General features: G+C 36.7%; 2 protein-coding genes across 5 annotated transcripts in view; both read right to left on the bottom strand.

Annotated features, from left to right (window-relative positions):
• Positions 1-10,333, bottom strand: part of LOC137943902 (phosphoglucan phosphatase DSP4, amyloplastic-like) — a 47,737-nt gene extending 37,404 nt beyond the window's left edge. For all 3 annotated transcript variants that reach the window (XR_011110770.1, XM_068789333.1, XM_068789334.1), the window contains exons 1-3: positions 10,157-10,333; positions 9,993-10,059; positions 9,845-9,895 (exon numbers count right to left, since the gene is read on the bottom strand). Coding sequence is in view for 2 of the 3 variants with exons in the window: in XM_068789333.1 (XP_068645434.1) it covers positions 9,845-9,895; positions 9,993-10,059; positions 10,157-10,182 (144 nt within the window). In the remaining variant the exon portion in view is untranslated. The remainder of the gene's footprint in view (positions 1-9,844; positions 9,896-9,992; positions 10,060-10,156) is intronic.
• A 483-nt stretch (positions 10,334-10,816) lies between these two features.
• LOC137944410 (chloroplast processing peptidase-like) lies at positions 10,817-20,476 on the bottom strand. 2 transcript variants are annotated; one of them, XM_068790088.1, is made up of 7 exons: positions 19,507-20,476; positions 16,156-16,224; positions 15,862-15,927; positions 12,153-12,239; positions 11,740-11,807; positions 11,517-11,611; positions 10,817-11,250 (listed from the first exon to the last, which is right to left on the bottom strand). In XM_068790088.1, exons 1-6 carry the CDS (start codon positions 19,786-19,788, stop codon positions 11,542-11,544), a joined length of 642 nt encoding a protein of 213 aa, XP_068646189.1. In that variant the 5' UTR covers positions 19,789-20,476; the 3' UTR covers positions 10,817-11,250; positions 11,517-11,541. The 2 variants fall into 2 exon arrangements, with proteins under 2 accessions (XP_068646189.1, XP_068646190.1); XM_068790089.1 differs by lacking the exons at positions 10,817-11,250; positions 11,517-11,611; positions 11,740-11,807; positions 12,153-12,239 and adding an exon at positions 12,248-14,761.
• Positions 20,477-25,550: the final 5,074 nt, after the last annotated feature.

The following is a 25,550-nucleotide window of genomic DNA, read 5'->3' as shown; positions in this document are numbered from 1 at the left end:
TTTAAGGGGATTTTCTCCAAAATATTCTAATTTATCTAATTTATCTATAATTTGTTGGAGATTGAATTTTTCTTCATGGTTAATATTAATTATTTCTAAATAAAGTTTTTTTGTGTCTAAGAATGAGGATTCTGAGTCTAATAGACGTTCTATCCATTCTTCAATGTCTTCTTCATCTTCTATCATGAAGTCTTCTGGCTGAAAAATGTTAGTTTTAATTAATTTTCCTGAGGGTTCTGAAGAAAGTGTAGCTAAAGGGTCTGAAGGAAATTCTTCATTTGGAGAAAGTTCTTCATAACATAATAGTTTGTTGTCTAGTTTTGAAATTTTTTCTATGAGAATAGGATGGTTTTGACTTCCTAATGTTAAAGTTGACAACTATCATGATTTTCTAGTTGTTGTTAGGCTAAAGTTTGACAACTACCTGGTATGTTACACTTGCACTTTTTATTCTTACAATCAGGCTTATTATCTTCTATGGTTATACGGGATCCACCAGGCTCCGCTGACGCATAGACATGTGCTGGATGGGAGGATGTGATGGTGGGTGAATAAGAGGTGTAGACAGGAATGGTACTACTATTCTTAGTAAAATGAAGATAGCCACAGGAAATGGTTAAAGAACCATTGTTATGGAGAATAAAATTAAGGCCTAAGATAAAGTCTACTTTAAGTTTTAAGTCTCTAATCCAAGTAAGAGGAAGAGGATAAATACTGGAAAAGGAAGAACAATCGTTATAGGATTAGCAGTGTCAACATAAGTTGTATAAGGATTATAAGTACCATCTAATTGTTGACTCATAACTTGTTTAGTGGTTTGCTTATGATATTTTGCTGGGACAAGTCTTTTATGTATAATACATTTGGTACATCCTGAATCTACAAGAGCATCTAAGGTAATATCAGATTTATCTGGAAAAATAATCTTAGCTCCGACAATTATACTAGTAAATGTCTTGTCTTGGTTACAAACATAAGAAGTCTCAGGTTCGTCTAATCCTACAGTAATGCCATCATAGGAGTCTTTTTCTAAAGTGTCTATCCTGTGTTTTAACAGGCTAATTTCTGCTTCACAGTTTTCTAGTTTTCTAGATATAATTTCTAATCTGGTAGTACTGATCTTGTTATGTAAGGTATTATCCTCTGGCATTATGCCTAAGATTTTTAAGCAGGGTATACAGGCTTCTATAAAACATAAATTACATTTAGCTCTATTTTTCTTGCTAGGGTACCAATTACATCTAAAACAGGGATTACTATCAAGGCCTGTTTGCCATGACCAAGTGTGTTGGCATTATAAATTAACATCCATAAGTTCACATGATGGTTAAGTATTAGGATCTATAATTAATTCATCATCTGAATCTGATTGTTCATGTAACATATTTTCTATAATGACTATACTATAAATTGATTCTGTATCGGACATATATTCATCTACTTCTATTAAGTCTTGTTGAACATTTTCAACTAAGGAAGATCTTCTAGAATTAATATTTTGTCTTTTTGTACAAGTATTTGCTAAATGTTCTGGTTGGCCACATATATAACAAGTAAGCTTATTTTTATATGTTCTTTTTGGGTTAAATCTTCTTACATGTCTATCCCTATTTAGATATGGTTTTCTACTTTTTGATCTTCTAATAAAATATCCTTTTTTATAGAATTTTTAATGTTTTCTAGGTTTATCATCTAAGTCTTTTAGACCATAAGCTTGGGTGGTATATATCTGTTTGCAAAAGCCAAAGTCATCACCTTTAAGTTGTCTTTGTATTTGAATATCAGTACATTTTTCTTGTAAGATTGTCATGATGAATTTAGTTCTCTGTCCTATTGAGTAAGCAAGTCCAAGATTACTTTCTTCTAATTATTGCCATTTATCATGAATTTCTTTTCCTAAAGCTCTTGGAAGTTTTCTAAATAATTTTGTACCTAAATCTTTATTAAAAGCATTTCCTGAGATACAAGTATAATAAAAATAATCTTGTAAGAATTTTTTAACATATTTGTAATTATAAAGACTAAGTTGCTCTAAATATACTACCGCATCTTTCTGGAGTGTCATAAATCCTGAATTGGGATTATCTCCTGTTACTAGATGATAAATTTTATTTACAAAATTATAAGGATTAGATCCTAAGTTCATTAGACTACCAAATTCTTCTTGATTTTCTCTCTTATAAGTTTCCCATAAAGCTTTTACACTTTCTCCTAAAAATGTTTCTAAATACCTATACATTTCTTCTGGATCTTGAGCTTGAAAATTTTGTATATAATCTGATACTACTTGATTTTTCCAAATGTCTAAAACTGTAGTCCATTCTTGGGGATCATGGGCTGATAAATTAAGAATTTTTCCTTTTCCCATTTCTCTAAATTTTATGGGTCTTTCTACTTCTTTTCTTTTTCCTTTTGGCTTAACTTTGTAAGAAAATTCTACTGGTTGTGTATAAGGATATCTAGGCATGTTTCCTGAAGTATATACTTGTGGTGTAGGAGTTCTAACATAACTGCAACCAGGCATTCTTACTGAGCTTTCTGCATCCATAAAATCTTTTAGACTAATATTTTCCTCATTTGCCTGTTCTGCTTCAAGTTCTAACAGCATTGTTCCTATCCTAATATTTCTTTCATGGTCATAGTAAAGATATTCTTCTTCTTTTATTGTTTTGTTTTTATAAGGTCTTCTTCTAGATGCAATAATTCTCTTTCAGTTAATTCAAGCATAAGTTCTTTAGGGTAAATGATTTTATCTTGTTCTATTTCTATATATATTTTTTTAAAAAGGTGTGAAGATATTACTGAGAGAGAGAAAAAATACAAACCATACTAAACAGGACCTTCCTCCACAACAAGCTGTTGGAGAAAACACCTGTTTTAGCCCGACTATCCGCCAAGTGATTTTCGGATCTAGGAATATAATTCCACTTACATCGTATTTGGGAAATTAAAGTACATATATCATAAAAAAGATCCCAATGCCACCATGGGGGTTTGCATGTCTTCTTACACCAACTGAGAACAACTTGTGAATCGCCTTCGACAAATAAAGGTCCTTCCATTCTCTGATGAAACAGCTTCAAGCCATTGAACAACCCAGATAATTCGGTTGTTGTTGAGTTTGATATGCCGAGTGGCCCGCAAAAAGAGAGGAGCAATTTCCCTTGGTCGTCATGGATAACCCCCCCATATCCAGCTAACCTCGGACAACCTAACGCACTTCCATCAAAGTTTAGTTTAAAAAATCCAGTCGGAGGAAGAGACCAAGTCTCCATAGTCGGAGGGCGGGGGGGATAGGACAATTTTGCAACAAGATCCCAATTTTCAAGAAGAATGATCCCTCCAAGACTTTTGAATTCTTTCCTCATCCGAATCCAAGAGGTGACTTGCCTCACAATCTAATTGCAGAGTGTAGTCAGGAAGGGATTTGTTATTAAACCTTTTGTTATTCCGTTCTTTCCAAAGGCCCCAAATAATGTGACTGACGCTGCAGGAGATTAATAACTTTCCAATTTTAGGGAGATTAACCTTTGTAATCGAGTGGATTGTAGAAACGAGATTTTGGGATGAGCAATAGTGTAAGCCAATTTTGTTGATGAGATTTGTCCATACCGAGTGCGCATAATTACAATGCAGATGTACATGATCCGCAATTTCAGTGGAGGACATGCAAAACGGGCAAAGAGGATCCAAAACGTGTGTTCCCCGATGAATTAGCGCATCCGATGTTAGGATTTTGTTTTGGCATGCTGTCCAGATAAAGAATTTTGCTCTCGGGGGTACATGTAGAGACCACGCAATGGTTGATGGGTGACAGGATTGAGCATGGGAGGGGGGTAGAAGAGCTTTATAGGTAGATGAAGCAGAAAACGTACCTTTGGGACAAAGTGTCCATATCAGGGTGTCTGGGCCATTTTTGACACGGGCCGAAGATAGGCTCGTAATGAGTTTGGCAGCTTCAATAGTTTCTGCTTCTGTCAGCCCTCTACGGAGATTTAGATTCCAATCACAAGAATTTTGGCCAACAGTAGAAATATTAGCCTCCTTGTTTCTGACGAGAGAGTAGATTTGACCATAGCAAGAGTTTAGACTAGCCTGACCTAACCACCAATCTGTCCAAAACCTTGTTCTATTTCTATATTGACTAAGCCATAATCTTCACTCGCAACAGATTTTGTTTCTTCTGATATTTTTTGTTCATAATTATTAAATCTAATATTTATATTTCCTCTAGTATTTGTGTATATTATGCTTTCTTCTGGACTAATTACTTTTTCTTCCCTAAATTTTAAGTTCCAATCTAATCCAGCTAATTCTTCAGAGGAATATTTTATTGGTTTTATTAATTTTATTCCTTTATTGCCTATAAGGTTAACTAAGTCAACTATTTTTTTTTTTTTTTTTTGCCCTATCAACTGTAGGAAAGCGAGCCGACTGTCGCTACAGGTTGCCCAACAGCAACGCTGCCCTCCCTCAGTCCTAGACTGGTGTGAAACAGCCCCTCACGGCGGCCCCCCATTGGCAAAGTTGCACTGCCTCCATTTGGCCTGCAGGGCCCCCTTCCTGCACAATGGCTATAACCATCCCCCTTGAACTGCACACAAAACTTCGCAGCAGCAGTTCCATTAAAATGCGCCTCCCCTCCAATTGCTCCATAGAGTGCAACAGTACCACTGACCATAGTTTCCTTTGGATCAAACTGACTCTTTCTGGGAGGATACACTACAATCTCCCCCCCAGAGAATCCCTTGCCTACATAATCATTTCTGTCCCCTTCTAGTGCAAGAGGGAACCCTGGACAGAGGAATGCACCAAGGCTTTGTCCAGCACTTCCTGTCAGCTTCATATGGATGGTATCTTTAGGTAGCCCATTCATGTAGGATCTCTTCGTCACTGCTGCCACTACTTTCTGAATAATCAGCTCTGGTTGCAGCATTGGCACTGTTGGCAGCACTGGTTGCTGCAGTGCCACAGCAGCAGCACAAAAAAATTGGTGGAAGAACCCACGTGCTGCAAAGGTCTTGAGAACTGATGTTCCTGTTACAATATCACTACTGGCGACTACATCAACAATAGGAAGCTGGTAGCATCTTCCAGAACTTCCTTCCCAATGATAGACATGTCAAATCCATAGACATTTTCCCAGAATGGAACGCTAGTTCCACCTCTCCCAACTCCAGCAGCAAAACATAGTTGCCATATCAGGGAGAATGGCCCCTGCTTGAGCAGCAAATAAACTCAGTATTCCAGTACGACAACCAACATCCAGAACTGTTGCATGGCTCATGAGAGAAGGATTATTCAGAATAGCTCCCCTATAAGAATCTGTCCTCACCATCTCGCTGATCATCTCTCTGTGACTTCCAAAAGAACTGGACGCCCCAAAATAATTCTCGTTGACATTCTTGATTTCTCTGGCAGCAACATTTGCAAAAGAAACCTACAGACTTTTATCCTTCCTTTCCCGTGCAGGCAATCTGCCAAGCTCACCCCCCCGACATGCCATTTCCAGCAATAACATTTTGGGCCTTGTAAGCAGCAAGTGGAAATGCATGAACATATTCATGTACCTTCTTAAGGGGTCCATGAACATAATCAAGTTCATATAAAACAGCATAAGAACATTCTCATCCGCCAAGCAATTTCCAGCAAAATCTTTGACGTTGTCCACCTCCCTCAGGAGTTCCTCTCTGTCAACTGTTGGGGTACATTCATCGTGGTCATCTTCGTCCCTGCCAAAACTATGCAAAAAAGTGAATGGTTGCAGATCTAATGTCTTCCCTTCGGGGACAGAGGCACAAGCAGTGCCAACAGTAACAGTATGGAAGGACACTTCTGCTGGATTGCCTCCAAATTCTCCAAATTCAAATACTGGGTCTGTGAAGAAAATTACCTCATAGTCCTTCTTGGTGAGCCTCCCAAGGAATGGAGATTTTTCCAACTGTTCCATGCTAGTCCTAGTAATGTAAAAGATTTCATTCTAGAAATGTACTGATCCAGTGATGTTAACTTCCCTTTAGACTTGGTACTTTCAAAGCGAAGAAGCTTTGCTAGATGGCTCCTGTTAGTTGCATCCTCGATGATGCCTAGTTTTATGGACTTGCCCAGTGCTTTCCAGAACTTAGCATATGATCCCTTCTGCCACAACACTTCATCACTGAGTGCAGCTATATTATCTCCCGGGTAAAATTTACCAATCTCCTCCTTGGGAATTGGAGTCTTGGCACTGCCATTGATGCACCAGACCTCAACTTGTCCACCCATTTCCAGCAAGGGAGGAACATCCTCAACAACAGGACCACCTTTTACCATTCCGTTAACATCAACTCCTTGCTGCTTCAGCAGAGCTGCCACTTGCCCTCTTCCTTCCTCTGTACCAGAAGTCCCGGAGCCCACTGACCAAGACTCAAAGTTGGACTTGAATGCATGAGTCTCAAAACCTTGTATTAGTTGTGTTATTCTTGTGGACTTCAGTCTGTTTTGGTTGGTACTAAATTCCTCTGCAGCCTGGATAGCAGCTTTCCTGTCTTCTACCTGAGTTACACGACCAACCCAAACAAAACCTCAGCTCCACAATCCAGCAAGTACCATTTGTTATTTTCCAGCATGACTTTAGAGAGTGACTCTTCAGCAAGCATCTTCACCTGACCATCAATAATACTATAGCGTTTCCCAGAGGTAGATTCTAGAGAAGCCTCATCCTCACTGACATTCGTTTTCCCAATCGGGGCAAATCCACCCAAGAGAACCCAAAATTCCCTAGAGTCTGATTCTGCCTGGAGGTGAAGAATTTTATCACCAACAGGCACTGGTTGAAGAATTTGGACAAACAGTGGACGAGCAGCATCCTAAACATCTAAAAGATTAAACACAAGGTTGCTAATTGAATGATGGACAAGAAGACTGCTGCTGGTCTCGGCAGGAGAAGAAGAAAATGACATCCAGAAAAATTTAGCGATCGTGCCCGGCATCCCCAGAAAAATTCCCTCTCGGAATTCATACACACCAGCCGTAAGGTAGCCAAAACGATGCTGGATGTGTTGTTGTGCTTCCTGGAACAGAAACTCACCCGGCCAAAAATTCGAAAGTGAAATTCGTGGCCGAATAGCATAATGGGGATCCAGAAAATTAAACCCCACGTCTGCAATTTGAAGATTCACATCCACAGAAAAACAAAGCCTCGCAAAAAAAAAAAATTTTGAGACCTTACCCCCCCCCCCCCCCCCCCCCCCAATTTGGAACTTGGGTATGCTCTGGTCTGCCGTTAAGTGGAGTGCGAGTGGGAGGTGGTGGCCGGAAGTCACATCCCACCGGACATGTTTCCGACGGTGACGACAGAGCCTCCTCCGTGTCCGGTGGCAAAGGGCAGCTCTTTGGGGCTTCGCCACTTGGGTATTTTCCGAGACAGAGGTCTCTCGGAAATATTTCCTGGTCAGAACAGTGGCCGGAAAATTTTCCTTCTCCCGTTCGGGACAGAGTGTGGCTTGCCCTGAGCATGGGAGGTTTGATTTTGGAATTTCTGGGTCCCAATGCCCAGCTCGGGATATTTGCGCATGATGTCCATGCTCAGAGATTTCCAGCACCGACGAGGGTGTAGCAGAATACCTCTCCGATTGCGGCTTTCCCGGGTCCTTCTCGAAGATTTGCAAGGTCCCCGGAGTCAGATTCGGGGTCGCCCCAATATCGTCCACTACCGACGACGTTTTGGCAGAAAACCCGTCCGATGTCCTAAAATCTGATGTCCCGCCGTCTGATTTTGGAAGTGCTGAGGCCGGGTTCGGAGTTAATATCGACTTCGATTTCGGAAGTGCAGGGTCTTGCTCGTCAGATTTCCATGAGCCGGAAATCAATTTTGACAAGGCCGTCGCTGGTGTTTCCTGCTCGGAGATTTCAGGTCGTGTGACCTTTTCTGCGGAAGCCAGTTGCTTCCTTGCAAGAAAATTTTTCACGTAGGCTGCACGCCATTCCCATATTTTTTCCTCTTCAATGCCAACCCACCACATTTATCTGATTTCTCTGTGCATCGCCATCCATTCTTCTAGGTATATTTCTCTGTGCATCGCCATCCATTCTTCTGGGGAATAAGTGTTCCCGCTTTGATACCAGTTGTTACGGTTCTGGATCTAACACAAGGATTCATTGTTGAAGTTCCGATTCAGCCATGGGGAATTGTAGAAAGACATGGTGGAATTGTAAGGAGACATGGAGAATGAAGATCAAAATCAAGCCAAAGGGAAGTTTGAAAACCCTAGAGCTCGTTGAGGAGAACTCTAAGCCTGTTTAACGTAAATTTAACCTAAAATCAATGCTTCCCTTTCTCATTACTCTTACCCCTTAAATAGGGTTCCCCTGTTAGGGTTTACGATAAAATATTACAAAAATACCCCTATAAATAAAATATTCCAATAATACCCTTGTGGCCTAAAACTGAAAAAAAATAATGTAAATTAAATAAAAATAATTAAATATTAATGTTATTGCATGCATAACATCTGGTTACTAGGCGTAATTCAAAAAAATGTGTAGCAAGATCAACGAAGCAAAAGACAAAATCATGGCTCATGCAATTTGCAAAATGATGTGATTAAAGTCTCTTCTTCAAGAATTGTAACTACTAGTGAAAGACCCAATGAAATTGTTTTGTGATCACCATGCAAGCATCCATATTTTAAATAATCTAGTTTTCCGCGAAAAAACTAAACATATTGAAGTAAATTGCCACTTCTTACAATACAAGATTTATAATGAAGTTTTCTTTCCTTAACATGTATCATCTCATAAACATCTTGCAAACATGTTCACCAAAACTTTGCAACCAACATAGTTGTCTTCAATCTGATACAAGCTGGGTATACATGATCTATATGCCGCAGGTTGAAGAGGATTGTTTGAGTATATGAGAAATTGGAAAAGTTTCTAATTTGAGTGTGATTCTTAGTTGTTGTATTTTATAAGTCTTTGTCAATCCTTCTAAAGCTAGGATCTCTTGCTAAAAGAAGATTATAAATAAAATTGTGGGAAAAAGAGGGATAGGTTTCCTGAAGCAAAACTCTCTCTTCTCTTCTTTTCTTTTCCCGCTGCCCTGCCTATTCCTCTTGCCCCACTTCCATTCCTTCAATGGGACTCTAGAATTCAACAATTTCCATTTGAATCATGCTAGAGACTAGAAAAGTGTTACCTAAGAATTGATAAAGCATATCACAGACAAAAATGGAAGAAATTCCCCCATTAGCTGAGCAATAGCAGGGACAAGGCTTTGTTGATGATTACTTAAACATACTATAAAAACAAAATCAGCAGAACGATAAGGCCTCTCAGAATCAAAAAGCAACTAAAGCACCATCTGATGCAAACTCGGAGCGATATTTACACATTGAATAAAAACAATCTATGAACAAGAAGCAATAAGTCGACAGTCAGGGACTCAACCATCCCTATCGGACCCTGACACTTCAATACAGATTCTAACCCGCTAAGAAAGAAGAAAATACGCGAATGTTAACAGTTTAAAAAAATTATCACATATGGACCTGATCCTGAAGTTTCAAGGGGAACATGAAGTGACGGTGGCCCAAAAAATTATCAATAAGAGAATCCAAAAAACGCTTAAAGAACGTCAGTATGCATCCTTACAGACTCTTAACTCTTCTATAATTATCTACACCTAAGAGCTCAAATTCACTACATAAAACACATCTAAGCCTCTAGATGGAAAAATTAAATAAAAAATAAAAATGGTTAGAGTACCCAAATTTGCAGCCTCAACAAGAAAACGATGATAATCCAAATTTGCAAATGAGCAAATAGGTTTCGGGTCCATTCGAGAGAAAAAACAAAACCTAACCTTTAGAGAAATCCTCTGTCGAAAATTAGAATGTCCTGATTTTGCCATATCCTGAAATTATCCAACATGAATTCAACATTCAAATATAGCGATATCGAAAGTGGTGCAATAGATGTGCAGAACCAAAAAGGCAATTAAAAGTAGCCACCATCAGTGAAAAGATTGGCAGATTTCGTCCATCATCTCTCGGGGCTTGTGAAAGCAAAGCAGCACATCTGAAATTTAAAAAACGCAATCTCCATCAGAAAGGTGATTCAGTACAAGAAAAGGTAAAGAGCAAAATAAGAAGAATATCGATAAGATTTTTATTACCGGGGAATATTTTGAAGGCAGTTCATCGCAGCATCTAGCGATCCAGGTGGGCAGGAATAACTACTCTGAACAAAGAGTACGACTTCGATTTTTGGAATATCACTCAACAGTGGGTAGTGTCCAGCCCCCAAACAGTTACGTGCGCTTATGTACGGTCATTTTATCTGACCGGTTTGATTAGAGTTTTGATTGGACGATGCAGTTATAAGATCTATTTTTCGGTATTATTATGAAGTTGTCGCCGAGCCAAGGGGGAAGAGCCCGCATTCTAGCTGTGTCGGTTGCTTCTCTTCCTCCGGTGACCGGTATATTTGTTTTTCTTTTAACTTCTTTTCACCTTTTCATCCTCCTTTCTTCTCTCTTTTGATGCTCTTATCTTAAAAAATATCTGAAAATCGAACTACAATTACTGTAGTATGCGAAATTATTTAACAATCGAAGTAAACTTCTGTTTGAACAACTTTTTATCTAGTTGCCTTTTGTTTTAAAAAATTCATTTGAACCATAAAGTCTATTTGAATAATTTGGAACTTGTTCGAACATGGAATCAGAGGCTTCTCCCTATTCTCTTTTTGCGTAAATAAATGAATAATAAAAAATAACTTACAATCTTTAGGTAAAAGAATAATAAAATGAGTATAAGATAATTTGGAAATATAGTAGAAAAATAAATAAAACAGGTCAGAGTAACCTTGACCTGTTCCGAATTTTGCCATTCTGTAGCCCTCTCAATCGTATCTGTTGCTTATAAACACTTCTGGGCAATAAATTCTGTTCTTTTACACAACTGGGGCAAATCAAGTGATTCAGACTATCAGCTTCTTTCAGAATTTTTTGAAAGTGCACACATCAGCACCAACTTAACTCCACGTGGCCATAAACAAACACTACAAACACTAGTCTATAAAGTTAACACTACTTTGCTCCTTACAGCAGACAAAAGAGAAAATTGCAGAGAATATATAGAAGCTGTCTAGTGCAATCTTCACACTGAAATAGAAACCAATGTGAAGGGATAAATTCGAGATGAAGTGTTCATGAAAGTTTTGGCGTTGAGAGGGGTAAACTGAGAGCTGCTTCATCCTGTGGCATTCCTGGAGATTAAGCAGATAATGAACTTCAATTATAAGTAAATGCCAGAAGGAAAGGGATCATAATCACAAAATTAGAACAAGGATTCTGGTAAAAGGGTAGGTAATAGTCCATAAAATGTTTATAAATGCTTGAGGGCCTAACACTGAACAACCAAATTCAACTCTTTTATGCCCTAAGTGAAAGCTTCTGACTACATAACCTTATTTAATGCAATTAAAAAAATATGAAGATACATAATCTGTAAAATAGTTTATCAGTTACATACCTCTTATAATTCCTGATAAGAAGAATCAGATATGTGGCTTTCTCAGATGACACAAGGCATATCTTCCCACAATGTTCTCAATAGGAAGAGGGCCCCTGTCATTGAAAGATGAACATTTTCAGAAGTCCGCTTAAAAAAGAAAATACAATAAAGACTGTTAATTAGAAGAACACGATTCTTTGAGATACATCATGCTGATTTGATTGGCATAGTCAATACTTACCAATAATGGGAGTCATAGCTATCATTCCGATTGTCGCCCAGAACATAAACATGACCGCTTGGTACATGCTGCAATCCCAGTAAAATTAAGTGCCACCAATAAGAAAAAAAGTTTAGGACACACCAAGCAGACACTGAACCATCTGACGCTCATGATGGAGGTCCATATCATGAAGCATTCAGATGTCAACAACATGGAGCCTCGTTGACCTGAACAAGATTCATTTTCCTTCTTAATAGTTATTTTAGTATCGCCTGGTCTGATGATGTACTCTGCATGAAAACTTACCAGGACCTTCCACCAGCCGGTCACTACTCCAAAATGTTGTTCAAGAACACGTGCCGCTGGCACACCAAACAACAAAAAGAAATATTGGAATTAAGCAACATTAAGTTAAGACAATATGAACGCACAGTTTCCATCATTGTGTAAGTTGGAAGCTCCAATATGAAGTCTTCTCTTTGAGCCCGTCCATTAACATAAAGAAATCCATGCTTAACCTGCACTTTGATTTTAGTAATGGACAAAATAGCAGAGTGACTTAAAGAAGTGGTAGTTAATAATTGGCTAAAGAGACTAAAAGGATTGACAAACAGAAAGAAAACCATCAGTCTAACAAATATAGAAACCTCAGTAACGAATCAACCACAGGGAGTCAATCCAGGTCCACTTCCCTGAATTCTAAACAAGGAAGCATAAACTTGCTTCATAATTTACACTTTGAAGTTTTATCTTGAGATAACTGTTCCCTTGTGAACTATCATTAGAATACCAGATACTATCCAATTGCTGAATAGTTTTGTTTGTAAATTAGTCACTGTGTGAGGTTTGAACTCTGTCCCATTTGAACTATGTGATTCTTCTTCAGCAAAGCTTCATGTCTGTCTTTGAAGTCTGAGGAAGCAAAGCTTCACGTTTGTCTTTGCAGTCTGAGGATATTTTGTTAGTTCTACTTTTTTTTTTTTTTAAACAGTGATGATTTTATTATGAAGAAAAGCAAAATAATACATCAAAAGGAGGCCTCCCCTAACAACAAGAGATTACAAGGAGGGACCCAATTTAGCACACGAATCAACAGCCAAATTGGCTGATCTAAGACTATGGGACCAAGTACAAGAGGTAGTGGAAACAATGTCCATAATATCAAGAAAAAACTGCCAATGACACCATGAGGGGAAAGAAGCATTGGAACACCCGCCAATGGCGACTTTGGAGTCACCCTCTACGATAAGTGGACCTCTTAAGCGATCCTGGAAGATGCGAAGCCCATGGAGGTCGTTAGTTCTATTCTACTCTTATCCCCTTGTTGTTGGAGGCTCTATGGTTTTGTCCGACAAGATTCCTTTTCTTATAGTGGTATGACAAAAAATAATGCCACATTTTAACTAATATGAAGTTCATCAACCAAGCCTTGGAAAAATTATTTGTCATTTCTTGTTTCCAACCACATACATTGTGCCAACGTTTGCAGAAGTTGACCTGGGACTCTTTGCATCCCTTCTAAATGTAATCCACAATGAAGTAAAACTATTACAAACTTTCTTATGTCTCAAATGTGAGAGGGAAAAGAGTGCTAGAAAAATTAAATGAGGACTACTCGAAATAAAAAATAAAAAAAAAAGAAAGAAAAAAGGTTGTCTAGTTGGAGTTTGTAATTAAGCTTGAGCAGAAGATAGAGAGAAGCAAAAACAAAGTAGGTGTTTTTCTTGGCTGTCCTACTCAACCATGAGTTTCACATTAAATAGATGATATCAGTACTAAGATTAATCCTAATTGATACCAAATGACAATACTTCCTCTATGTATCGTTTATAGATTTGTCAACTTGCATTGCATTAGTCATCTCCCTGGCCTCATACTATTGCTCTATTCACCCTTTCAGGAGTAGAGGTAAAAACAAAAGGAAGCAAGTCAGATGTCCCCTTTTATCTTGTCCCTAAAAAGGTGATAAAACGGTTAACATTTTTCCTTTGATAGGGCCAAAGATGGGCGAAGAGCTCTTTTCAATCCTGAAAAGGAAGGAGTTCCTTTTCTTGTCCTGAAAAAGAAAGAAAATCCCTCTCAAAGATGTCGAGTTAAAAGAAAGGTCTTTCTTTCCCTTTCAGCCTAGAAGTGAGCTGCACTAATCGGATTGCCACCAACCTTCTTATAGCCAAAATGCCCCTACCCTTCCTTATTGTTAGACCTTTGGAAGAGAGTTAAAGAGCAATAAAGGCATTCTTATAATAATGATCTTCTAATAATGGACTCGATTTCATCTCACATTATATTAAATTTAAAAGAATGTGAGTGAAGGTTATTAATAAGGAGTTCCTCTAATGAGTGCTAACAAGCATTTCTTCCTTGGATTTAGGGAATCAAGTTTTCCTTCTAAAAATCAATAGGTAGTCGGCTTAGGTTCCTGTGCTATTGCTTGTCTCTTCCACTGCTTTCTCCTCTTAGTTCCCATGTTTTTAAAAAACTTCTTCGATAAGCCAAGGAAAAAGGGATTATTCTTATGTTTGAAAGAATAGATTAGGTTCTCTCTTTCCCGGTGAGGAAAGGCATCTTTAGAATGAATAGCAGTATGCATAGCAGCAGAAAATAAGTTACTGATTCTGCTATTCACACATTCAAGATACAACTATGCCCTACAGACCTTTTCTCAGTTACCCTTATGCTCCTCGTAGAGTCAGTTCATGTCTCAATTCCCCAAACCGCAGAATTTCTTATTAAATTGATGATTGCATCCCTAAGATAAAACCCCAACTGATACCTAATAACTATTTTTTTTATGAAGGATACCTAATAACTATGCCACACCAATAAACTAAAGGTATTCCCCTTGTGCCCATTACACTTAACTTCTTAAATTACTCCTCCATAAATTTATGAATAACAAAAATATCCTTAGGTTCTTGCAATTAGTAGCCACTTACGACCTCCCTCTACGGTTAAGGCACTCTTGGATTGGACAATTTGCTACTTGTGAAGCTACAACAAAGTTCTTCAAACCACTTGATCCACTCACTAATAACAAAGACTGCCACGATCAGGAAAGTATTAGAAAAGAAAGATAACATCAACAACTAAGCCTTCGATAATCAGATTTGGTCTACATCCACAAGCAAAGATATATCTTTATAAAAGAAACTTCTTTCATTTCCCTAACTTAGTTTTAAGTATATCGCTCATAAGAAACAAGTTTTCTGCTTTTTTAAATATGTCAACTAAATAGAACTATCTTTAATGTGTTAATGTGGCCAGCATCAAATGATGAAAGAAACATCCTCAAAAGCCAATTGGTACACTCCATTTAACACAAGAATCGCTCATCCCCATCAATGACATGACAGCAAATGAACCCAATGGTTGGCAATTAACAGCAATATTACACATCACCATAAAACTTGCTCTCTTGAAAAAAAAAAAAAAAGTGTACATCACAAAAAGATAATATTATATTATTTTCAATAGATTTGGCCTTAAGCTCAATAACCACATGGAGCAGTTTTTACTATGAGGTCTTGGTTCAATTCTCATCTAGGGTATTGGAGGTAGTATATATGAGTAATCAACGTTCAAAATATATAATAAAAAATAAAAAAATAAAAAGATAATTCATTTTAAGGTATTCTAGTAGGAGTTGCATTAACATAAATGCCATTGCTTTTTAAAGCTGCAATCAAGCCCCTTAAGTTACTTGAGTAGAACATAGATGTGAAAAAAAAAGCTATAAAATATAACACTATAGCAGTTTGTCTCACTTGATTTCTATCATTATACAAAATTTTAATGTTGCTCCTGCACAAACTTTCTACTTATGTACAACTGCATAAAAGAACTCTCAGGAGAGCTATATCTATCTTTGTCTTGGGCATTTATACTGGGAACAGCAAAAACATCACAAAAATACATTCGCTAGGTAGAAACATATGAGTCCACCAGTGGGCCCCACTTTTAAGATATTTCACCACATTTATGTAAATGAGTATTTTACTGCCTTGTGCAAAATCAGCTGATAAAAAAAATAGCATTAAGGGTTACTTAGTTTTAGAGTCAAGATCTTTCTGCCTTAAATTACAATATAATAGCAGGAGACAATTTTTGTAAAAGTTCAGTTCCATAACATTTGAAGCATACCTCAACAATGTCACCAGCAGTTGCTACAATTCTTTTAACAAAAAGATCCTTCTCATATTCCCTTTCCTGCAACATGATGGGACAAATAGCAATTTGAACATAAAATTTATCATATAAACTGAAACTTATCTGCCAACTGAACTCAGAGTCATAAATATGAGGCCAGACAGTATCAAAATAAATAGTTGAAAATGTCAAAACCTGATGATGAATAATATGTGAGCTTCAAATTGACTTGATTAAGCTAAATCAACACAGGTTTTCAAGAAAACTATGAACTGTCAGAATACTGACCTGGATGTTCCTAGGAACTCGGAATAACACAATTTCATGAACAGAAGGGCTTCGAAAGCAATAAGTCACCTGATACAAGTTTAAGAGGCAACACAGTTTATTTCACATAATCACAGAAAGTATAACAAAGTAATTTATCAGGCCCTCTCTAGCTAGTTGAGAAATGGTGTCTTGATAAGTATAAATGTCATTCGGGTGTAAGCAGGATGTCAAGGGAAGAACTTAGGCTCATAAGGGTAGCATGGTCATTAAATAGCAATTTGGATTAGTATTAGGGTTGTAACTTCTTCATTCAAAAGCCCAAGCACAAGCTCCAATTGGTCTATCTTCTTCTTTTTTTCTTCTAGAAATCCTTATTCCCATTGTTGTGCACACTCTTATGTCATCTTTAGAGACTTATAATGATAGGTAACAGAGCAGTTCGTTCCTCAGATAAAAAGGTCTGGTTTTTTAGCAAGTCCTAATTAATTAAAAAAAAAATTGGAAAGCAGACCCCTCTATTTCCACAATTGTTTTTACCACAAATTATATCTTGAAGGAAAACCCTTCAAGTCCACATTCCAACGCATCAAACAGCTTTTCATTTTGATTTTTCTACCTAGCGATATTAGAAATTTGAAGCGGCAAAAAAAGAGCTGAAGCAAGTTGTGAGTGACAAACTGAAGCTTTAATCAACTAACAATTTGCTCAATCAAGAACTCAACTTCATACTGTAAATTATACCTCTAATGAAAGACTAATGAGTTTATTTCCTAACACCAAAAAACATTTTCTCAATCCAATTTTTCAACAAAGAGAAATCGACATTAAAAGAACCAAATATCATACTAGACATATGTTGCGCAAAGCAGAAAAGTCGCAATTAGAAACAGAGTTGTCACAAACTAGAGTAGCCTCTGTCTCCTAAAACCTGAGATATGTCTTCCAAAATCATACTTAAAACAAAGGCTTGCATGCTTGGCAACTCCAAGCCCTTGCATGTCATCAAAACCAAGCTGGAAGAAGCTTTTTGAGATTGGAAGGAGTGCCTAACCCAAAGCGTTCATCCCGAGCTTTAGATATCACAATGTCCTCATGTCGAACAACTTGTTAATGATACTTCCTCAGCCTTTCAACCAAAAAAGATAGATCAACCAATGTTTGAGGCTGTGACTCCATCTTAGGCTCCCAAAATTCATGCCGACAACCCCACACAAAGGCTCCAACAACAAAATGGTAACTAAAAGAGGATGTGTTGTAGTTGGTTTGAAGGCTATGCTCCACCTACTACCAAACATGCTTGCAGATTTTTTTTTTCCCAAAAAGAAGAGGCCCTACCAAGGTAATTATGATTGAAATTCCTTCTTCTCAGATAAGGTGACCATGATGTTTTCTCAATATCTCTTCCTTTCAACTCCCTGTGGCCTATAACTCGACTACCAGTTGATCCTGCACTGGGAGCAGGCATCTACAAAAGCCCGAGACCATGGGACGAATGGATGACAAAAGCTACAATGGTCATGGTCGAACCTCGAGGAAGAGTTTCTTATTAGAGGGAGGAATTTAACACTATCTTGGCTAGTAGAGAAATAATGTCTTTTTTTCTAGAAAGATTTTTTTTAGAAAGAGAGAAATAATATCTTGTGAAGGGTATTAATGTAATTTAAGTGTAAGCAGAATGAAAAGGAAATTACTTTAGTTCGCAATGTTTGTTTGGTCATTAAATAGCAGTTAGGATTAATGTTAGAGGTGTAATCATCTATTTAAAGTGACATTTGTGGTTGAATAGGAAAGCCAAGAAAAACCCTATCCCTATCTTTTTTTCTCTCTGAGGGTCTTCTTGCAACACAAGCACAAGCTCCAATCAACCTATCTTCTTCTTTTTCCTTCAAGAAACTCTTTTTCTCAAAGTTGTGCACAATCTTATGTCCCCACAAGAGACTTAAAAGGGTTCTAAACATAATCTTGTCAAAAACATGGTTCAAATTTATACAACAAATTTTGTTACTAAAATTGCTCATTTTGAGAGTATTTTAATTAGAACTTCAAAATTGACAGAGCGTTACATATAAGAGGTTGTTGTTTCTTCAGCTGGGGATGAACGCTTGTGAGATTCCATTTCCAGCACACAGTAAATATGTCATAAAAGTAAACCAGAACAGTGATATCATCAATTTGTCTCGTCAGAGGTTAAAATGAGTGTTTGCCCACCTCAATTAAGTTAAGCATTCTACCATTAAGCAAATTGATAAACAAATTAATTAATAAATAATTAAGTTCTCTTTATGTATTCATAAACAAAATGTCAACTTCAGAATTGCATGTACATGACTACTAAAGCCAAGAACCAATAGCTATCAAATGTTCAATTACGCATACAGACCTTCAAATTGTTAGTAGGTGCATTTGGATAGGTTGGAGTTAGAATTATTAGAATTCCATCACTGTCAAACAGTAATAGTGATTACCATGAGTAGATCGTTTTTTGAAGTCCTTTAGAATGGAAGTAACTGAAGCATTTGAAAGAAATATCATAAGATAATGGAGGAGCTATTACCGACAAGAAAGAAAACTTCCTTTCTCCCCTTCCTTTTCTCCCCTTCTCAACCTTCCAAAACCCCCTTTCTTCTTACTTAATTGAGGGGAAAACATATGTCCAAACTCAATCAAATTCCAAAAATTATTTTCTAATAATAAAATTCCAAACTTCAACCCTTTAATTGAGATAAACATTTTGGAGAGCAAACTAACTCTTGACAAGCACATAACAGCATATAGATATAGATAGAATAGGTTTTTGATACGGTTTTACAAATGAGGTACTTTTATATTGTTAATTTCAACAATTATGGGTTGATGGGTAAGGGAGATCAGTAGGGGTGTTTTGGGTATTTAGCCTTTTCAGTAAAGCTGTAACAAGGTGGCGAGAGAACTGATTATAGGGGCAATTACCACATTGTATCTCTTTTCATTAGCGGCAACAAAATAGAGCACGAGTTGCCAGAAGCAGCAGACGTATTCCAACCTATCTTGACTCTGATTTCAGAACTTGGACAAGGCCCTTTCTCAGATTGGCGTCATTATCATCACCACTCTTTCACAGTTCGTAGCTCTTTCCCTCTTCCACTTTCTTTTGACCCTTTTCCCTTATTTTAGACGTATCAGTTTTACACAGGACTGTTTCCACTGTCATACATTTCTGTTGTTCATAAGCTACCGTTTATATTCCTTCCCCGATAAATCTTATAAGCATTTGGCATTTGATTAAAAATTAAGTAGGCTACATTTTCTGTTGGAAACGACCCAGAAATTAAAAAGTAAAAAATAAAAGGAAGAAGGAGCGAAATGGAAATAGAGAAGAGAATGATGTACCTTCTCAACAACGAATTTATCCCCTTTATGAAAGGACGGATACATTGACCACGACATAATCTCTCGCATTTCCGCCAGCATGGTAAAAATCATCAACAGAGCTGCCAAGCTCTTCATCGCCCCTCGATTCGGCCACCATTGATCCACCAAAGACCGTGTCAGATTTGCGCCATTCACGGCCCACTCAAAACAAGAAAAAGGGACATAACGGAATAACTCGTGACATGGCATCCATCGACAGCACAGAAGGTCAAAAGAAGACGAAAATCTAACCAAGTTCATGACCAAAACAATGGGACAAATAAGAAGACCGACATCAATCTTCAAAGGGTTTAAGGCATTTTGTTGAGACTCGAAGACGGCGTATCCTTTGATCTAGACGAGCGTAAAAATCTTGAACAATAAGGAAGCAAAAAAGTGAAATGTGGACGCTCCTCGATTCCAGCTCGAAGAGAAGATCAAAATCTCCTTCTTCCGCACCGATTGGAAAACGCGAACTCCAATCCTGAGGTCCAGAAGAAGAAGAAGAGGGGAAATAAAGGAGAAGAACAGACTCGACCAGGGACCTTGGAGATCTTCGAGGTGATGAGCACAAGAGAAAAACGAGAAGCAGAGCGTCAAGAAGATTAATTGGCATAATTTGAAGGAAATTTCTGATATCGTTAGGTAACGATTTGAGGCATTGTTGCTTTCCACTCTGGACCTTTACTAGAAAGGGAGGGAGGGGAAGGAGATTTGTTGGATTTTAACGAGGATTTGAGCACAGAGCCAGGAGAAAAACGAGAAGCAGAGCGTCAAGACGATTTATTGGCATACTTTGAAGGAAATTTCTGATATCGTTAGGTAACGATTTGAGGCATTGTTGCTTTCCGCTCTGGACCTTCACTAGAAAGGGAGAGAGGGGACGGAGATTTGTTGGATTTTAACGCGGATTTGAGCACAGCGCCAGGGGTCTCCGGTGCTCGCCACCATTTTCTTGGAACACTCGCTGCTAGTGTTTTTTCTTGGAGGCTAAGTTTCAGTACATTTCTTTGACTCGTAGTCGCCCGCGGGTCCCACCTTGTTTTGACCTTTTTTCATGGCATCAGTTCATTGCTGTCTAGAGCCTTATTGAGAAGGTTCTCATTAAGGGTTCTTCTTTATAAAGATATTTTGAAATAAAATATTATGATTCTTTAAGTATTTTAATTTTTAAATAAAATAATATATCAAGATATATTTTTAAAAATAAATTTATTAAAATATGTTATATAGTTATTTTATATAAAAATTATTAAAATATTTTAATTTTTATATAATATGTATAATAAATTAAATATAATACATTATGGGACTAATTTAAAGGCTAGATTATGAGTCTACCAATTTTAGGATTAGTGAGTCTCATCATATATGTAAACTTAATTTAGGTAGCCTGTTTTCTATACAATTTATGTGGTGGGTCCGACATAAGTTATATGAGCCCAAAGTAACATTTTTTTGCAATATCAACCATTCATTCATATAAGGTATATGTATCAAAATTTTGTAGTGTTGGTATGTTTGTGAAACCTATTAGTCTCAAGATCCCTATTAAGATAATTTTAACGATTACAACCATTGAAGTTACTAATGACATACATTAAGTATGTTTGATAGCTTAAAATAGCCTAATTCGACTCATTGAAATCATTTAAATATGTCATACAAAAAGGGACAAGTAGCTCATATTAGAAAACACACCATTCATCTGCACTAGCAACACCATTTGATTGGACAAAAGAACTCAACATAATAAGGAATGTAGAGCCATCTAACCTAATATCCCTCATTCGACTAAGAAGAAGAGAATAAAAGGCTCTCGAAAGTCTCTTTACCTAGACAACCAAATGACCACCCCAACAAAGGTAGAAAAGAAAAACCGAGAAAACAAGGCTATGCAAATAAGATCATCCGACCAAATCGTCCACTTTTTTAACGACATGAGAGAGAAAAGGTACTACAATCACCTTTTGGTCATCCAACTCTATTGAAGAAGAGAGAAGAAACAATTTTATGACAATTGTCCAACCAATCAAGCAATAGCCAATCCAACCCTTGATCAATAAGAGAGAGCAAAGTTTTTGTTTGGAATCCCCACATGACTAAATGACAAAGTCAAAGAAGTCGAAAATCCAAAAGAGAACAAAAAAAGTCCAATGAAGTCCGTTAGACCAACTCATAGCTATCGAAATCTTCCACTAAATTTTTGAAATGAGATTGAAGGCTTTAATTCAACCAAGATAGGTCTTCAAATTTTGTAAGTGGCCTATTTATATAATTAGTAGCTCATTACTTTTTTTAAATATTTACATAATATTTTTATTTGAGATCTAGGAAAAAGGACAATCTCAACAATTCAATTTTTGAACATTGAAAACTAGTTTATTGAAGTCAATTTCGCCCTTCGCCCTAAGGTTTGGAGTTACCTAGACTCTTAAAGTAAAAACAACCATTCCATGTTGCTCTCGTACTTTGAAATAAATATGGCGTTTTGAAATCATTAATTACTTAAAAATTTCATGTTACAATTGTTTCTCTCATACTCTAAACTCATATCATTCTAGCTTACTAATTTGTCGGGCCATTTAAAAATGTTTTTTTACACGTCACAAAACTTATTCTTTTAAATATATTGAATGATTATGGTCTAACAAATTTGAGCTTAAGTTATTATATTCAAATTACTAACTAGACAACTTGTACTACTAAATCAGTTTTATATAGGTCCAAGCACTTAATGTGGTTTTTCCTTATTTTAAAAACCAATCCAATTTTGTTTTGAAATCTAGTCAAACTAAGACCTGTTGAGCTTCTATTTTATCATTGAATAAGTACTTAGGTTTGTGTACCTATTTGTTTGTGCTTGAATTGTGAAATCTACCTTTTGAGAGACTTTTTATATTGGGTTGCAATTCACTACAAACAAATCCCTTTAGTAGTGAAATCTCTACCACCAAAATTAATTTCACTAGAAGAATTTTTTAACTTTGCTAGTGAATTTTTTGTTGGCAGAGTTAAATTTTGATACCAAAATTCTTATTTCATTGATAAAAATAGTGTTGGCCCAGGTGGCTTCTTAAGAGGGGGTGAATTGAGAATTACAATTTAAAAAACTTTTAAGGCGTGGAATAATAAATCAGGCAAACATGCAAAACAAAGCGTAGAAATTCACACACCATAAGAATTGACACCAAATGTTTTGTTATCGATGTTCCCAATTGGTATTCATTGCCCAAGAACTCGTGCTTGGGAAATTTCATTAATCTAACTCTATTAACCAGAATTTACATAAAAAAGATTCCAGTCTTATTTAAGCCACATGTATGCTCAAATACACGATTTACAATTCAATCTTCCCAAGAGATTGGCCAGATTCTTGCTCTAACAAGGACCTTTTTATTAAGATTTAATTAGGTGCTAGATGAACCTATATTTTTCAAATATAAAAAAAGGTAAGAACTTACACCCTTATCGGTTGAAGACAAACCTTCTCCTTTGAGTGATCCAAGTCTTCAACCTTTGTAGCATAATGAAGAATGATGGAGTTTGACTAAGATGTCTGTAACGGAGATGGTATGAGAAAAAAGAAAGGAATTTTCCAAAGTTTTGGCTCACTCTTTCTCAAAAATACACTTTAGGAAGATTTTCAAGGAATTGAGAGTCAATGTTCAAGGAACATGAATTAAAAAGTTGTCTCAATGCATTCTAATCTATCACTCGAGTTAGTTATATCCATTATTGCTTCTATCTCAGTTAAACTTTCTTCCAATAACTATGTTCTAAAGAGAAGTCACTGAATTCTGGTGTTGAAATCCTAATGCCACATGGGGTTCATTGATGGATCAATTATTCCGCCACCCTAGTTTATCAATTACAATGTGAATCCCTCCATGATAATTCCATCTTTTGAAGAGTGGGAGCTTAAAGATCAATTGCTTGTTAGTTGGTTAAATGCCACAATCGTTGAAAAGACACTTTGCCATGTGGATGGACAATGAACAACAAGAGACGTGTGGGGAAAATGTGAAAACATTTTTATAAAACAATCCAATGTTCGTGAGATGCATCTTAGCCAAACATTACAAATCATGAAGAAGAGTGATGAACAAACTTTATAAGATTATGTTACAAAATTGAAAGGTGCTTGTGATGCTTTAGAAACCATATAGAGTCGTATTTGAGAGGAGGACGAATGTATGGTTTCAATGCCCCTTATGAATCTTCGATCACAACAATTATGGCTCAACTTCCGCTTCCAACATATGAATAAATTCTCCCAGTACTCCAAAGTCATAACCTTCAAATCAGGCACAAAATTGGTTGTTCATTCTCAACAATGGTGGCAAACAAGACTTTAGTCAACAAGTTACTAAGGAATAAGAGCAACCGACTCCATCCAACATCAGTTAAGTGATCTAAATATATCAATTTCACTCAACTAGGTAACAATATAACCAATCATTTCAACAACAAGAAATTGTTAGAGCTGCCCGACATGCATTCATCGATCATTGCATCAATCAATCAACCTAAAATGTGACAAAAACATAGCCGTGATATGATTGATCAATCATACTTTGGTGCTACGTCTCTAAGAATTTTCTTGACACTTTTACTGTCTTGCTTGCTCCCATCTATCGAATTTTCTCCTCCTCGCTGGCCTCATGCTTTATCTTGGATTCACCTATGTGGTTTAAATTACATCCTATGGACTTCTGATTCAGATTCAGATTTGGATTTAGATTCAAATTTGAATATAGATTCAATCTCCTCCAAATATGGTGGAGCATGTTGAAGTCCTCTAAGAATGGATTTGAGTTAGTACTATTTTATCAAAACAATATGTTGAAAGATATTTTTTTTTTACAAACGACCCATTAAAGTTAGATTAAACAAAATTATAAAGAAAACATAAAGTAATGTTATGTTTATTGTTGTACCTAATACAAATGTTAAATTATTAAATCAGATATGATTTAGAACCCCAAAGTTGGATTTGGAGCCATTTCAGACAAACTGTAGGTTATCCAAACCAGTTGACATTTCCCAAATTTTCACTACCCTAGTTTGAAGCACTAGTGTTTTTGGCCAACTTCAAACTCGTCACTTTTGATCGGATATCCTATTCTCTGAAACTACAGTTATGCTTATGCTATGCATGCTATTTATCGATTGCTAAATGTTGCAGCCAACCAAATCGATCTCTACGGAGGTCTCCTGTCCTATCACCTGGTTGTTTGTCCTATGCAAGAGAACAAAAAGTGTTTAATAGAAAAACAAAATTATATAAAGATGGCCATTAATTAAAATCATATCCCTACTCGTACGTGTAAAGGAATAATCCTACACGCTATCAAAGCAAGTACTTATATGTGGACCTCTACCCAAAATTATCCACTTGTAAAACTACAAAAGACGATACACGTGAAGGGGAGTATTAAAGAATAGTCTCATATGTATTAGTAAATACAAAAATCATGAGTATATTAGTTAGGAATGAGATATCCTAAATTGATTAGTCATTTTGTGATAGACTTTAAACCCAACTTCACACTACATAGTGGAAAATGTTTCCTATAAGTAGCCAAATTTTTGCTCCTTGCAGCATCAAAAGGAAACAAATTTGCAACTCCACCTTTGTAAGTCTGTCTTGTTTTTTAACACAATTTGTTTGGAACTTTTCTCTGTTCAATGCTAATTCCAAATGTACCTGTTATTTTTTTTCCCTGTAAAAAGAGCTTCATGAACATTTTCAACAAATTAACCAGATTTTTAAGTTAAAAATTAAAATCTTCTTCAAGCCAAATCCACCCTATAATGACCGTGGTTTTGATTCCTAAACCGACAACCAAAACATTTTGTAGTTGTTAGCACAGCTTGAGATTAAACAAAATGGCTGTATTGAATGCCAAGTTCTTTTGGTCCATCTCTGCAACATATTCTAGCTTTGAATGCTCATTCCTTATACGAGCAAAATGCTCTAATCACACAAAACGAAGGAACCTGACATCCCTGCACAATCA

This window comes from Aristolochia californica, unplaced genomic scaffold (assembly GCF_029961685.1).
Source record: "Aristolochia californica isolate CCGP_79_NKW_82.1479 unplaced genomic scaffold, dmAriCali1.0.hap1 SCAF_11, whole genome shotgun sequence".
Classification (NCBI taxonomy): Eukaryota; Viridiplantae; Streptophyta; class Magnoliopsida; order Piperales; family Aristolochiaceae; genus Aristolochia; species Aristolochia californica.
The sequence above is the reverse complement of the archived record's forward strand: the minus strand, read 5'-3'. Positions and strand labels throughout refer to the sequence as shown.